Here is a 17,109-nt window from a genome sequence, read left to right as displayed (position 1 = left end):
ATTATGAAGGTTATTTCAATCTGAAAGTGCTTCCCTTTCCGCTTTTGTTTGATATCTTCTCTTCAACTTAATTATAGAATCAAAGAATGTTAACCGAAGGATGATGATGATCATTATATACGAAAATTAATTATATTGATGATCTCAGGATTTGGCGATTTTAAAGTCAATCTGACATTTTCAACTGCACAGCTGGTATTTCCCATATCCACACTCCGATGAACTACACATTCATTCTTTCAGCTTTCCATATATGTACTGTGTTACTGTGTACACTACAGTGATTTTGTGAAAGGTGATTTTGGGAATTCGCCTAATGTGCTTACATACATTACTCGGCCTTTAGACTTAGATGAATTGATCTTTGATTATTAGTTTGTCTTGCACTTTTCAATTTCACTATTAATTCGGATATTGATTCTTCAGTAATTGTTTGTCGCGGAAGTTTCTACTTGTCTATGGGTTTATGGGGGTAATTTCGGGGAGTATTATCCAGTTGGCAGTACATGAGAAACGAAGAGCACGATGCAACTGATGATAACGTGAGAAAATGGAGCTACTGATCCATTTCTGATATTCACGGTCGATGTCTTCATTGCAGCACTTCAGAAATTTTATAAGAGCATTAGGTTATTGTTAGAGGTGAAAAGCATACTAAAGGAATCTAGTTAGTATTACATGCGGGGCCGAATTTATATGCTAATTATGAGCATGTGAATCGTGGTCTCTCCATACGACTAGATATTTTATATATATATTTTCTAAAATCGGTATAATAGTATCTGCTAGCACTTATGTTGCAAAAATGGTAAGTGGTGCACTTGGTTGGATGTTGAGTTATGTACCTATGGACAAGGGATCAATTCTCACTTAATCCATGTTTTTCTTCTTTTTTTAGTGGTGCGCCCATGTTCTTGAATCCTAGATTCGCTACATGTATAGTATTTTTATTTTTTATACTTGCTTTGGCTATTCATTGAGTTTGCATGAAGGTTATTCCCATATGAGAATTGTTTCGGATTCCGCTTTTGTTTGATGTCTTCTCTTCAACTTAATTATAGAATCAGAGAATGTTGATGATGATCATTATGAAAATGATGTTGATGATCATCAGGATTTGGAAATTTTAAAGTCAATCTGACATTTTTTATTCTTGATGAACTACACAATCATATCATGGATTCAATCCCCAATTTGAAAATCCTAACAAATAAGATCATATCATTAGCAAGAGATGCCCAATGCCTGGGCCTGTGATTCGAAGTCCATTATCGAAGTAAGAGGCCCAATTACTGGGTCCATGATCCAAAGTCCATTATCTTTAGCAAGAGATGCCAACGTGTCTACATACATTGGGGCCTCTGTTGCTGAAGATCCAAAAGGCCTAATGCCTGTCTTCTTGTAGCCTGTTCTGAGATACTCGCTCCGTTTCTAAATAAATGATGTTTTAAGTTTTTTATTTTTTTAAAAAAATAAATGATGTTTTAAGATTTCAAGAAAAAATTGATCTTATTCCTTGAAATTACCCTTATTTACAAAATCAAGAATTACTAACTAGCTTTTCTTTTTCGAGGCATTTAATGCCAATATTTTAAAATGTCAAAAGGAATACTCCCTCCATTCACTTTTACTTATCTGCAATATTAATAATAAATTTTCACTTTTACTTGTCCACTTTAATATATTAAGAAAAGACAAACTTATTTTTATTGTTTTAACCTTAACATTAATTACTCATTTTCAAATCATTCTCCAATCCCAATGAAACTATACACCAATTAATATGGGTATTATGGTAAAATACATACTTCATTTATTATATCTTAAGAGGCATGCAAAGTAAAAAATGAACAAGTAAAAGCGAACGAAGGGAATAATATATTTCGTTCTAAAAGTTCATTTATTGAGTTGTACGGTACTCCAAAAGACCTTAAGTCTAATGCTCCGTTAAGTGTTTCAGTTAAAATTTTAATAATACCCCCTCGTTAAATGTTCATCCAACTAAAGTATTAATCACTTGCTAATATCCAAATTTCGATATCCAATGTCAACTTAGATAATGGTAAAATATAATTAGGGGTAAGTTAGTAAAAAAGCTCCTAATTTTTTAGGAGTGAGCGATTTCTTAAAGGGTGCGCATAAGCTTAAAAAACCATTTATTATGAAACGGAGGGAGTAGCTTCAAACATGAAAATATTTTCTTCTAAATTTTCTTTTTACAGGACGGATCATAGATATCGTCAAGAATTATTGTATAGCATGGAAATAGGTTCATCTTCAAAGTATTTTTCCTTTTTGGATATTTTCTATTGGAGCTTCTCTCATTTCTTTTCTCGAACATAATAATGCAAAACGAGCTTTAACGAGTTCTAATATGAAATGTCAAGCATTTTCTCTTTTTATCTTCTAGAAATACATTGTTGGAACTGTTGGAACATCAAGCAACTCTTGATTCAACTCAACGGAATGGAGACCGTAAAAATTGAACTTGTTATATAAGAGACTCCACACGGATATCACTAGATTATAAACTTTGGTAATATGCGGTTCAAAATTTCTGCTTTAGCCGTAGCTAGTCTTAATGCAGGACAACATTCTATTTTTATGTTTATGTTGATGTATATACCCTTTTTATTCGAGTATGTTTCGAATATAGAAAAATATTTTAGTATTCAGAGCGATAAATTATAAAAAGTTTGTTATGTGCACAGAAGCAGCATATTCGTTTTTCAATTGTATGCATTACTGGCATTGCACTTTACCTAATTGCAATAATATATAATAACCAAATATTATTGTATTCAAGCCACTAGTTGATGCTGACGTTGTACTCCACATCACATAAGCATTTGTATTAATTATTCAAATGAGGGATTAAACATTTGCGTGCGAAATTAATTGAGAGAAAAGTTACAAGAATTATAAACAACAGATAAAGTCAAAAAAAGTAATTCAATTTTTATAATTCTATCAGCATCCGATTCTCGGAAACATAATTTAAAATATACTCAATGAGCAATGATTGGACACTAATTGGCAGTAGAATGAATCTAGAAAAATGATTTTTTCAGAAAGAAACGAATCCACCAAAAGGAGTTGCATTCATTTTTGAATTTCCACGGACATCAAGGATCACATTCTAGATTTTATCCCAATTTTAAAAATTATGCGAATATAATCTCGTAACTGACAAATTATTAGACTATTGTCTAACGTTTACAAAAAATTAGACTGTTATCTAATATTTTTCATAAATAATATTGTGATCTAAAAGACCCTTAAACTATAAAGAAAAACATTTATTTTTTTACTAAATAAGTGTCACAACAGGAATAACCGGCGATTTTATTTTTAAGTTTAGATTGGTATTTAGTTTTAACATAGGCATGGGCAAAAATGTGAGCAAATTAAAGCCAATAGTAGAAAGTGAAAAAAAAAAAAAAAAAACTAAAAAAAGGTACACAGAGAATAGAGCACTTCGGATTTTATATTGAAAGGGTCCAAACTCCAAATGGATCCTAACTAACAAATTATTATTATTTATGTCAATGAAATTGTGACATGCTCAGAGAGGAATAATATGAGATCGTCATACGAAAGCTTACCATATATAGTACTAAAAAAAGTTTAATTATAATCTCAATTATGTTCTTGTTTAGTGGCTTATCGCAACTTGTACGACTGCAATTTGTCTAAGTATTTATTTTTTTCACATAATGCTAGCCACTTAAGCTCACCAATTTCTGCAATCTCAATGTCATTCACCAGTGTTGTTCAAACAGTAGTTCCTAAATCCTTTGGATATACCATTTTTCCTTAACCAATAAGTTTGACGTTTTTTTAATAATTTTACTTTTACTCCACAGTCTTTAATTAAGTATCTTATTTTTTCTATACATGAATGATTTTCTTAATATAAAAAGAAAGCTGGTCGGAAGTGCCAAACCACTATAGTATATTTGGATTAGAGGCCTTTTTTCCTTATGCTTTTATACACATAGAAGTTATCTTTTCTTATCAATGCATTTTCATAAAAAGAAAATAGTCAAGTTTGGTGACTACTAATTTAGCGTTCACCTTTTCATTCCAAACTTACCTTTTTTTTCACGAAAGTCTTCCCCGCACTTTATTGTTCTTCATGAGTGAGAAGTAACTTTCTCTACATTTATCAGTGTTTTTTTTTTCTATTAATTTTGTTTTAAAACAGTACTTCGAGACCTCTTTTAATCATACATAATCAATTTTCAAGGGTTGACTTCATTCAAACTTTCCAACGGCATACTGTGATATCGAGATTGAAGTGCTAATTTTTTTTTATTTTGTTACGGTAATCAGTGTTTATCAAAGTATGCACACCCCTATTTTTAATCATAATCGATATTCAAAGTTTTCAAAAGTTGAATTAGATTCTCCTTGTTGAATGGTATGTTCTCCCCCAGCAGAATAGGTTGCTCAATTATTTCTTTTAGAACCGTTTGTTTACCTTTTCAATTTAATGTGCTTGAAATATATAAAAAAACTACGAATTATTTATGCTGATAATTGTGTTCAAACTAAAAGAAAAAGAGAAGAATTATTATATACACTTCTAAACTATGTACTGGTCGATTGCTTGGTCTACATCATCTCTTGGATTTTGGACTTTTTTGGATAGTGATACGACATAAGGGCATTTAGGCCACTTATCTTCAATCCTTTTCTTCTTATAGATTACTATTAGCCAATCACAAGTTTACAACTAGGTATAGTTTTATCTTCGTTATAAAACATATACTACTTCACTCCTTGAGGTTATACTTGTAATAAACCTATACAAAAATAGCACCCTCATTAATACTTGTTTTCTTTTGACATAGAGATGTGTTGACTCAAAACATCGACATCTTTTATGTCATTAAGATTATTAGATTCTAAGAAAAGTACCTGATCACAATTTAATTATGTGTCACCTTCATGAAAAAGAACAAGAAAGGAAAGAAATACTCTTAAGTCAAGGGATTGACAATAGGCAGACACATTCTCTATCTCGAATTATACAAATACTTGTAATATTTTTGAAACTTATGTCTTTATACTAAATTTGTGTACATTGCCACACAGAACTAGTAATTATACCATACGATACAAACTTCACATCTTGAATGATATAAATTTGCATATAAGGTTTAAAATTATTTAACCTGTATCCAGTTTTGACATACATTAGACATGTGGTGTCTAAAGTTTCACATGGCTAAAGTTCAGTAACTCCCTCCGTCCCAATTTGTATGATATAATTTGACTAGGTACGGAGTTTAAAAAGAACGGAAGACTTTTGAAATTTGTGATCTACAACAAGCCATAGAAATTTATGTGACTGTAAATCAGTCATATTTGCTTGAAGCTTAGATAAAGGCAAAAATGTCTAAATTTCAAGGATATGAAACTTTAGATACCCAAAGTTATTCATAAGTTAGTAAACGTTAAAAAATTTATAAACTTAGTCAGTGATACTGAGATCGAGTATAAGTGCACTTCGTCTTTAGTCTTTACACCGTGTAAGTTGTTAAGCGGTCATTATCAAAGTTTTCGTCACGACAATGACACTCCACAGTGATTAAGCCCAAGCCCAATTATTAACGTTAATGGAAGCGCACAACATTTTTTTTTTTTGCACGAATTGTCGTTCAAAGGTGCTTGTCTTTAATTTTTACCTCTCAAATTATTCGACTTTAATTTTTTTCTTTCGCTTAAAAAAGTGGTTGAATATTTCGAGATTCTAGATTTAAATCCCCCGTTCATTTAAAATATAATTTCGCAAGACAAGACTTCGCAAAAATTCTGCCTTAACGCAAAGCCTTACTTAAAGTTAGAATTTGTCTTGCGAAATTTTTGTAAGGTAGATTTTATTTTTTTTACTTTACTGGAATTCTATAAAAGTAAGGCCTTAAGACTTAATTTGTTACAAATTATGCCTTGTGAATTTCTTTTTATTTTTTTAACTGATCCGGATTTTAAATCTAGAACCTCTAAACATTTTAGATCAAGGACAAAAATTGAAGACCTGCGGCCAAAAATTAAAGACCACCCAATAAGAAGAATCGTGGAAATTGCCCAACGCTTAGTCACTAAAACGCAAAAACATTAAAATAATAAAAACAAACACGCAATGCCAATATGTAGAAATAATAAAAAGAAAAAGAAATACCGAATTTTTCCCAATCGCCAAATTCCCAACCTCCTTTTCCAATCGAACAGCAAATAAAAACCCTAATTTGTAAATTAGCATTTTATCCCCAATTATTTTCCGGCGAGTTGATCGGAGATGGTTTCACCGGAAAATACAAACTGGCTTTATGATTACGGGTTTGAAGATAGCTCCGTACCCGATTCGAATTTCTCAGCTACTGCATCTGGCTTTAATTGGAATTTGAATGGTTCAAGAAATCTTAGGTATTTTATTTTATCAAATTTTGCATTTTTTTTGGTTGTGGATTTAGTAAATTTAGGATCTTTTAGCTGATTCTTGATAACCCTTTGAATATAACTGTGTAATTTCCTCTGTGTGCTGTAAAGTTTACAACTTTAGCCTCTTTTATGCACATTTGGAGTTTAGTTTTCTGAGTTTGATTTGGGTCCGTGGAGAAATTGAATGGTTCAAGAAATGTTAGGTATATTATGTTCTCAAATTTTGCATTATTTTGTATGTGACTAAGTAAAGTTAGGATCTTTTAGTTGATTGGTGAATCTTTATTGTATCCATTACTTAGGAAGTTTTAACCCTTTGACTACAACCGTGTTTTTCCTCTGTGTTGTAAAGTTGTTGCAATTTTTTTTTTTTAAGGCACATTTGGAATTGCTGGTTTTAGTTTTAAGCAGTCTTTTCTGGGTTTAATTTGGGCCAAAGACAGTTTAAGTTGGCATGATGTATTAATATTTGGTGGTATTCACAGTTGTGTTCTAAAATTTTGCATTGTTTTGGTTGTGGATTTTGTAATTTGTATGTGGCCCGGTAAAGTTAGGATCTTTTAGTTGACTGATGAATCTATTGTTTCCATTTTTTTAGGAAATTTTGAGTCATGATAAACCTTTGACTACAACTTTGTTTCTCGTATGTGCTGTAAAGTTTGCAACTTTTGGGGGTTTTTTATGCACATTTATAGTGGTTTTAGTTCTCAGCAGTCTTGTCTGGGTTTGCTTTGAGCCGAAATTTGGCATGATATGTGAATAGTTTGTTATCATTTGTGGTCTTCACAGTTGTATCCATCTCTACTTTCTCTTATTGTGATTTGATGCCACTTGTCTATAAGTTTAGGCTTATGAAAGCAATTCATTTTCCAGATGAAAAGTTACAACTTTGGAATTGATGGAGTTTGACTATCTACGGGCAGTCTAATGAAAAATAAAAATTTAATGTAGATTTATATGTGATGGAAAATAAAGAGTTCATTCCTGTATCTTTTTGGGAATGAATTTAGAGTCCCGACTTAGATTCAACTATAGAATGAAGACTGAAATTCTGAAAGTGTCCAATTGCTGGAAGTTTCCTTTTTATCCGAGTTAGAAAGGTAGAAAATAGAAAGTTATTGGTTTTGAGTTCAAGCTAGTATAAGGTGCCTAATATCCAGCCTTTAGTGGAGGATCAGGTTGAAGATATAATATCGCTGTTGAAAACTGACATATTTGACTGTCTTCCCTCGCATATTACCAACTTCCTATCAGAATCCTGCATTTCGCCTATGATGGGCATCATCAGAATCTGGTAGTAGTGACAGAGATTGGATATGAAACAACATAAAGGAGGATGTACCGAGGATGGAAGATAGGGAAATACTTTAGGACAGAGCATCCAATGTGCAGAAAGAGGTCAACAGATATTAGCGCAGACATGATGACAAGGTTTAAAGGGAATGGGTATATTGATAAACATCATTAAGGGATGCGGAAAACCAAAAAACTTAGGACTAGGAGGATGCCATTTTCTTAGGTGCAGAATATTGACAACAGTTGATAGAGAAAACGCATTGCTCCACTATTTAACATATCGAGAACAAAGGGGGGAATCGCGAGAAGGTGTAGAGTAGAAAGAGGAACAGATATGAAGGAGGAAGATAAGCGAAAAGAAGGGTGTGGATATTTGAAGATAGACTGAAGAAAAGGAAGAATAGAGGAGGAAGCTAAATAGGGAGGAGAAGGAAAGAAGAATAGAACAACTAGTACTGCTGCTACAACCACCATAACAACACTTATGCCTCAATCCCATCCTAGTTGGTTTAGCTAATAATCCTTTATATCCGTTCTGCTGTGTTTTAACCCATTTTCTTTCAATATTGAATAATACTTTTGGAATACAAATTTACATCTCAGACTTATCCCTAGACTTTATTTTTAGAAAAATATAAATTTTAAACTAACTAAAGAAGCTCCTGGTAGACATTGGACCTAAGGTAAGTGTACCAACACGATTTTGCATTAATATCAACTAGTTGGTATCACCTATGTGAATTTTTTGCTTCTATTACTTGATCTCTAAATTAAGCACAAATAGAATAATGTTCTTTGATCTTGGCTAAAATTGAGTGTTTGTAGTACCCGGTGGAATGACTAAGGTTTGCTTGATTGTCAACTAGATGTATTGACTGGACGTTTGATATAGCTGCTGCTGTATGAAGATTTTGGGTAGAACAGCAGGGAGTGAGTAGGATACATCCTGAGAGTTTTTTGCTTTCTAGATCAAGGGTGTGCATTCTGCTAGGTTTTATCAACATAATTGTCATTCTTTCATGTACCTAATTCTTCTATTTATTGTTAACCAATAAAAAAAGAATCTTCTATTTATTGTTTTAGTTTTGATCTCTGTTTCTTCGTTTCTTTGTTGTGCTTGTTTTTAGTGCTGAGATTGATGGGTCAATTGGTGAATCAGATTACTCGAAGGAAAGTGGTTCTAAGAAACGGTAAGATCTTTTTGTGGTGATCTCCATTATTGTTGTCGAATAATGATGTGATGTTGCACTCAATCATTGTATGTAGTTTAATTTGAGTTGCTGCTGTTTCAAACAATTATTAACTAAACTGTCGAGGTGACACGTTCCCCGCTCTCTCCTTTTATATTTTGAGATTTTTTACAATTTTTAATTGTGTGATTCATCGTTCTAAAAATATCTGTGCATTCTGATTTTAAATGCCGAGGTTTGAGAATCTGGAATCCTTTCAACAAATTTATGTCTTCTTGTTTTAAGAGCCTGCATTAGATATTGCTGTATAACTCAAAAACAGATTTTAATGCTCTATACTAGAGAATCACTACGCCAATACGCCCCGACATTCGTCAAGTTTATTAAGGCTTACATTGTGTGATTTAACAGGTTACACAAAGTCCCCCTGATAAGTTCTTAATCCTGAAATTACAACCCAAAGTTGAATTAATTTGTTGGTAGAAGTATTTGCTTTTAGTTCTGTGACCTCAATATTACTGTTGAAAGGAAAGTCAGATGCTCTTGACCTATACATGCACACATTCTTTTCTCACTGTTTTAGGTAATTATTCCAGGGCAAGAGTTGAATCATGTGCTCCAACAAGTTCCAAAGCTTGCAGAGAGAAACTGCGGAGAGATAGGCTAAATGACAAGTGACCTCACAACCCATTCTATGATAACTTTTCTCTTTATTTCATACTAAATTGCTAAAATTGACCTACTTATCAGGTTCATGGAATTGGGTGCACTCCTTGAGCCTGGCAGGCCCCCAAAAACAGACAAATCTGCTATTCTGGTGGATGCTGTTCGCATGGTGACCCAGTTACGTGATGAAGCTCAAAAGTTGAAAGACTCAAATTTGAATCTGCAAGAAAAGATAAAGGAGTTAAAGGTTAGTATTACTTCCCAGCTCCCTCGCAATGCAATCCTCGTAGAAAACTCACTTTTTTATCTTGCATATGTCAATCCACTTGCTTAAGGATACCAAGAATTTTACATTTTGTAATGTTGACGAGTAGGGGTGGCAAAATTAGTCCATGAAAGCACGATCCGCCCAATCTGTTCAAGTTTGGGCGGGTTAATGACCCACTTATTTTATTGGCTCAGCTCTTTTGACCCGCCCAATTCATCCCTTCTAAAAATTGGGCTAATATGTAGAATTGACCCATGAGAAAACTTGTCAAAAATATTTTCAAAAAGACATTTTATTTTTGATGTTATATATAGCCTTAATAAAGAAAAAAAAGTTTTATTAGGTAATCAAAATATTACTATAAAAGAACAAACAAAGAAATTAAAACTTAGTAAGAATTGAGTGGGTTGGGTCGACTTGCTTTTTAGCCCATATTTGCAATACCCATTTCAGCCCAGATAACTTTTGGACGGGTCAATAACTCGCCTCAGCCCATTTTGACTCATCCAAATCAATCCAACACGCCCATTTGACACCCTTACTGATAAGAAAGCTAGAACGTCGCTACACTCTTCTGCTCCTTAACTTCAAGTATGTGTTAACTTGTGTAGGTCGAGAAAACCGAACTTCGAGATGAGAAACAGAGGCTCAAGGCTGAAAAGGAGAAGCTAGAGCAACAACTAAAGACTACCAGTGCGCAGCCTGGTCTGCAACCTGGTTTCTTGCCTCCTGCCATACCTGCTGCATTTGCTGCTCATGGTCAAGTTCCAGGAAGCAAGCTGGTGCCAATCATGAGTTATCCTGGTGTTGCTATGTGGCAATTCATGCCTCCTGCTGCTGTCGATACTTCACAGGACCACGTGCTCCGTCCTCCAGTTGCTTAACTTGTGGAAGCTAAAGCCTAAAATGGTTGACTTCTACTGTCCGGTTAAATTAATCGTGTAGTCAAATGCCCTCCGGTTGTACTAGTGTTGGCTCAACTTCCCTTACTGTATTCGGTGGATGATAATTGTGATTTTTGAACTATTAATGGGTTAATGTTGGCTTTATGTGTAAAATTTAATAAATTTAACCAGGAAATGACCTCTACATTTTCTCTGTTGGATAATCTGTTTGTCTTCCGTTGCCTGTGGCTGTGAAGGTCTGTGCATTTTACCCCACTTTTCTGGAAAAAAAATTGGTACATTGGAAAAGACCAATTTTCTAAGTGCAAGAAGGAAAAAACATACGCCCACAGTTGTTACATTAGTGTGACGGGGAACAGTACACCGTCTTATAAAGTCAAATTTACTTGTAAATGAATTTGAATATTCAAATTGAGTGAGTGTATCTATAGTAATAACTTCACAATTTTTTAAATAATTTTGGACGGAAGTGGTGAAAAAATAAATTTCTATGCTTTTAATCTCTGAAATATCACTAGTATTTCTAACATTGGTTTTTAACTTGTTACGGCGTATGATTAAGCACATTTAACTGTCAATTAATAGAAGTATGCATTTTTGGTCCCTGTTTTTTATATCTTCAATTTTTCATCACAAAATTTAACGAACTATTATCCATTAAATCATTTAATAATTATCCCTATTATTCTAAATCTTCTTCATATTTGAGGATAATACCAATCCCAAAAAGGGACAAAGACAATGCTAATAGTTTGATTGATCGAAGATTAGATATATACGCTTGGCAAAATATCTCACGACCAAATTAAAAAATATTTATCAACAACTAAGGGATTAAAGTTGAATTACCCCTTGTGGAAAAAACACTTGTTCCATAAAAACTTTATGGAAAGAAAAACTTAGGAAACCGCTGATATGTTAAGAATACCTCTGAAGATTACTTGATTGTCAAGTACTCTTGCATGCACTTGAGGCAACTTCTATTACTCCTAGTAGTAGCTAATTAATTAAGCAACAAGTTTCCAAAATTAATAATCCAAAATTTACACGGAAAAAGAGAAGATCCTGAGTCTTTCTAATAATATATACTTAGGAAAGTTGATTAATTCCCAATCCGAATGTTAAACGGAAAGGGAAAAACACTCTGAATCTATATAAACGTACTTACTAAGAAAATATATTGCAGCTCTAAACGCAAAGACTGCTCGAAAATTCACTTATGTAGGAGAGATTTTCCACATTGCAAACAATGGCCAAGCAAGTATTTCCTCAATCATTGATGAAAAAATTGCTGGAATTTCTTCCATGTAATTTTCAGTTCAAGGAATCTGATCATAACAAAATACAAGAAGTTGACACTAAAGTTGAAGAACTCAACCTTATGCATTATAAAATTAGTGACATATCATTATGGGATAATAATTTCCCGGCTTCAGGGTCAAGTATTGAATTCATGAATGAAAGATCAGTTATTCGCTGCAAACACAGTTTTCGTGACGGTCGTGTTCGTGTTGGACATAAATCTAATTCAAAAGTTGAGAAGAAAAAATGCCCTAGGTGTAGCAGATGGTGCAAATATTATGCTACAAGAAGTACTAGTATCATTATGTGCTCTAGCTGTGGCAAGAAGTTCGATCCAAAAGCGAATTTATCGTCCTCGGGTCACAAACTTGGTACTAGATCTTCCTTGTACAGCCAGAAACAAGATCATCGAAGGTTGTCTCTGGAAGTTCGTTGATGCTTTGAACGAGAAGGGCAGTCAGTGAATTTAGAATGAGTGTAATTTTAGTAAAAGTTTCAGTTTTTCTTGTATATGTAATACGGAATTCGAGGTATAATTTTAAGCAATGAGTTTAGTTGAATTTGTCGAACCACCATAGATTGAATGACTCTACTAGTGTATTTGACAATTTATGTATTAAGACTTATAAGTCGTATTTCCTATTGATTGAATATATTTTGGTATTTGTAAGAGTACTACTATTAGTTTTGACTCATGAAGTAAGCATGTTAATGGTCATTTTGTTTATGAAAACAATTTTACCTATGTTTGTTTGATGTTTTAGGGCTTTGTATCTTTGGAGTGTCATTTTTTGGAGCAATGTGTAGCTAATTAGGTTCTAATTTCGTGAATGATTTGACTTTTTTGATGTAACATAATTTGTCGAACAAGAATATTAATGTTCCAAGTATCTAGAAAATTAGAGAATTAACCTGCACAAATTGACGACAGAATATTTTTAGAAACCCCATCGGGCAAGTCCAACACGGAGCAGAACCAATGAGCAAGTGAGCAACTAATTAAACTATGGAATTTAGGTTGTGTTTTGCATAATCAGTTAACTTAAAAAGTAATTACGAGTAATTTTATTAATAAACTAGAACAAATCGTATATAACATATTATAACATATGAAATTATATCGCTGGTGTAAAATTTTCAGTACATACTATAACTTAACTCCTTAAGTTTCGGCTGAAAAGTGACAAAAGGTAAGGTGCAAAATTATGTCCAATATTTTGGTGTATATTTCTCTTTAATTTTTTATTATTGTCGTTCAAGATTTGATTAGTTAGTTTTGGCACGACACCTAGTAATTTTGCTCCAACACATATGAGGTTGAAGCTACATATATATATATGTGTGTGTGTACTGCAATCACTTCTCTTTTTGTCAATGTAGTATTTTCATTCCCTCTTATTACCATCATTTATTATTTGCAAATTCTGCATGATATACCTGGGAATTCGCTTAACACCGGCGAATATAGTATCATTTTGACCATGCATTTTTTGGAGAAAGAATCGATAATACTGTATAGAATCTAAACTGCATAATAAAATACATCAGAGAACCAGAAATTCAAGTAATCGCGAAGAGTTCCAGCGTATAGCCATCTCTCATCAGGAATTGGAGGCCTTTCCGTTCGCGTGAACTCTCCCCTAACTTAGTTCTCTCATTTAACAACAATACTCTTTGGCCACCTCATTTCAAGAAGCTCTAATATGACAGCTTTTGATAAGTTTATCGGAGAAGTTAACGTATTTGGTCCACAAGGGTCGAAGTTGTGGGAATGCTATATCGAGCCAAGGTTTTGCTCGACCATTGAAGTGGATCACACCGGCACTTTGAGCTTCTGCTACGGTTGTATTATCTTGGTACCCTAGTCCTAGCATGTGCCAAAAGGGATCAATTGTGTGGACGTGTCCATGAAATGCTATTAGACCTGGAGGTAATGTCCCTAGCTGCCACAAACTTAGATCTGATTTCAAGTTCTGCATAGAAAAAAGCTGTATCAGTCAACAAATTTGGGATTGTTTAAACAAAAACCTATGAAACAGACTTTTTTTATGTTACTTGTAGTTTACCTGTTGGAGCCAATAGTAGTATGTCTGACTTATATTTGTGTTCCTCCATGCTTTCAGATCGAAAATGTTCATGCCATAGGCCCACGCGCATTCACTTGGATCGAAGTATTTTGCTATCAGCGGATGAGAAAAGTTTAAATAGCTTTTGAAGCGCTTTGACATGACATACTTGTCCTCTCCCCTGCATGTTTCCACTGCTCCGTTCACCTTTCCATTCATGTCGATGTCCCATAGAGGTGAAAGATCTGTTTGAACGACGATATCATCATCCAGGAACACTACCTTATTCACACTGGGAAACAACTGAAAAAAGAAATTCATACTTTTCAGTATAGTCATATTCAGGAAAATGGATCTTTACAAAAATAGCCGGCTGGATTTACTGTTTACTTTTTTTATCCGGTATGCATAGATTATACACATATTATACATGAATTAACAACATACCCAGTGTAATCCCACAAGTGGGATCTGGGGAGCGTAGAGTGTACGCAGACCTTACCCCCAGACCCTCGGCTCATAATAAAGCTATACATGAATTATACAGATATATACATCATGTGGCTATTTTTAGTTTAAGCGGTTGGGTAGGCCGCTATTTAGGTTAATTCTTCTCAGGAAATGGGCATGGATGTTACATGTATTTAAAGTGAAAGACAATATGCCTTAAATTTCAGGGCTTACCTCTGGCAAATGTATCCTTATGTGGTTCATCAGCGAATTATACTTGGGACTGAGGGCTTGCAATTTTGCAGCAATGATTTTAGGCTTCTCAGTTCTGTTTGCAACAATTGCTGATGAACCTCCCCTAAACTGTGACCTAGCTTTTTGGTCTTTCTCCATAGCTTCCAAAACGGGGACCTTCCCCTTTGTGAACCAATCAAAATGGTGCAGCCCTTTAACCTCAATGATAGCGGGTGTTAAAGGATGCAACGAAAACCAAGCTTGCATAGGCGCATATGTTTTCCTATCTGTGATAATGTGAAGGACTATCTTTTCAGGGCGCAAGAAGTTCTGCATGAGTGATGATGCAACGACAGAAGCAGCAAGAATGTTGTCGGAGGCAAGGACGAAATGGAAGTACGAATTATCAACAAGGGTGGGGACAAGCTCAGGCGATGGTAATTGGAGACGGGCGTGGGAATTGGTGGAATGCTCGTGTGCTAGCTTGAGAGAAAGACAATGAAGCTGTTTGGGGATGCTACTAGATGCCACATGCCGATACAGATATTCTTGGATTTTGGCAGTTCTTGTTCTCTCTTCGAGCTGAGTGACCTGAAAAAAGAATAGTCATTTATCAGGCCTTGACCAGGACACAGGCACAACAACATGAACCCAGTTTTCCCAAACCCTGTATATATATTAAGAATCTACTAAATATCTATAAATACTTGACTGTAACCCGAATTATTACTGTAGTAAACTTGAGGTCGTTGTAGGAACCCATAACTTCAAATCCTGGATCCGTCTTTGGCCTTGAGTGCCTAAAGATGTGTATCTTATGGCCTTTTGCTTCATTACTAGTATTTGTCTACAGAAATTTGTTGCCTATGACATAATGTGCCACTTCCAACTATATTTATATCTAAATTTGCTTTAGAAGGCACGAGAAGAGTAAAGTACCATAGCTTTGAGCTTGACAGCAAAAGTTTTCGCGTCTGGTCTTCCACCCTTCATTTCTGTGATAAACTCATCCAATGTTTGAGGAGATTCAGGTCTTGTCTTTATTTCATTTTGCATTGAAGGTTCCTCCAATACTTGATATATCACCTCGGGGACCTAACAAATGCAGATAATAAGAGACAAGACTATGTAATTCCAAAATTCGATGCTAAACAAGCACCACTAAGGGGAGATATCTTCATTATTCGATAGGGGAATGCCACAGTATTAATACATAGGGAAAAAAGATACATGGCTCAGAAGCGTACAGTTGATTCAAGGCGTTTCCCCAAAATCGTTGGTCCAATTTTTTTCCCCAAGCAACCTGCAGTAAAATGATATTCTTAGAATGTAAATAGCAGAACGATTTTCAGCCTCACGTCCATGAAACTAAATGAAGGGGAAAAGTGAAGGGTGATATTATCTTCAACTTTTAATCTGCAGAAACAGAAGTAAACTTTTTCTATTAACTTCCTGAGATAGCTCTCTAAGTACCATTCTTCTTAATTGTAACACATTCTGCACTTCCTTTTCGACAAGGCCAAGTTTAAGTCTAATGCATCTTTGAAGCATCAATAAGGTCCGGCCCTTCCCCGGACCCCGCGCATAGCAGGAGCTTAGTGTACCGGGGCTGTCTCCATCTTATATGAGTAAGAATATTGACATGATCATCAAATCTTTAATCGTCAAGTAAGTTCAGTATGGACAGATTTAGTTTTCTTTTACAGGCTAATTTTATTTTCCTTTCGATTGTAACACGTAGATTCCACGATGTGCTTTGTATTACTGCTAATATGTTGTAAAATATACTACTAGCATTGTTGCTTCTACAGATATTATATCTGTAGTAACTTAATATTTGTTAATCTGTGACATTAACATATGTTCCAAATCCTGTATACAAAATTAGAGAGAGAGAGAGATGTACCTAGGGTCGAACATTTTCGTTCTCCATCAATAGTATCTATAGCCGTTAACACGAAGACAAACCGGAGCAGGAATGTAAGAAACAAAAGGCAGTAAAAGACCATGCGATACGACAATCTTTTGGAGCCAACTTTAACTTTAATGAACTCCTTGAAACCTTTAGCAGGAAGAACAGTGACATGCCTTAGACTTGGTGATATGTGGAGCTGCATTGCTTTTAACATTCAATAACAAAAAGGAAAATGACCAATCCACCCAAAAATAGGCAGAAAAAAAAAAGACAACAGTCCTTGAGCTTTGGCTATCACCAAAAAATTAGTACTTGTGGCCTAGTCATTAATTTGGCAATCACTCAGAGAAAAAGTTGAGTAGAATGCAGA

The 17,109-nt window shown here is 34.4% G+C and overlaps 2 protein-coding genes across 2 annotated transcripts; one reads left to right on the top strand and one right to left on the bottom strand.

Moving 5' to 3' along the window:
* The first annotated feature begins 6,138 nt into the window (after nucleotides 1-6,138).
* Nucleotides 6,139-10,975, top strand: LOC132617167 (transcription factor ILR3-like). The gene is made up of 5 exons (XM_060332114.1): nucleotides 6,139-6,432; nucleotides 8,871-8,933; nucleotides 9,530-9,607; nucleotides 9,684-9,846; nucleotides 10,479-10,975. The coding sequence occupies exons 1-5, from the start codon at nucleotides 6,305-6,307 to the stop codon at nucleotides 10,749-10,751; spliced, it is 705 nt and encodes a 234-aa protein (XP_060188097.1). The 5' UTR covers nucleotides 6,139-6,304; the 3' UTR covers nucleotides 10,752-10,975.
* Nucleotides 10,976-13,523: 2,548 nt separating this feature from the next.
* LOC132618814 (probable galacturonosyltransferase 12) lies at nucleotides 13,524-17,109 on the bottom strand. The gene is made up of 6 exons (XM_060333826.1): nucleotides 16,731-17,109; nucleotides 16,072-16,127; nucleotides 15,764-15,919; nucleotides 14,825-15,415; nucleotides 14,141-14,443; nucleotides 13,524-14,047 (listed from the first exon to the last, which is right to left on the bottom strand). The coding sequence occupies exons 1-6, from the start codon at nucleotides 16,951-16,953 to the stop codon at nucleotides 13,763-13,765; spliced, it is 1,614 nt and encodes a 537-aa protein (XP_060189809.1). The 5' UTR covers nucleotides 16,954-17,109; the 3' UTR covers nucleotides 13,524-13,762.

Source organism: Lycium barbarum, chromosome 11 (assembly GCF_019175385.1).
Source record: "Lycium barbarum isolate Lr01 chromosome 11, ASM1917538v2, whole genome shotgun sequence".
NCBI classification, from domain to species: domain Eukaryota; kingdom Viridiplantae; phylum Streptophyta; class Magnoliopsida; order Solanales; family Solanaceae; genus Lycium; species Lycium barbarum.
The sequence above is the reverse complement of the archived record's forward strand: the minus strand, read 5'-3'. Positions and strand labels throughout refer to the sequence as shown.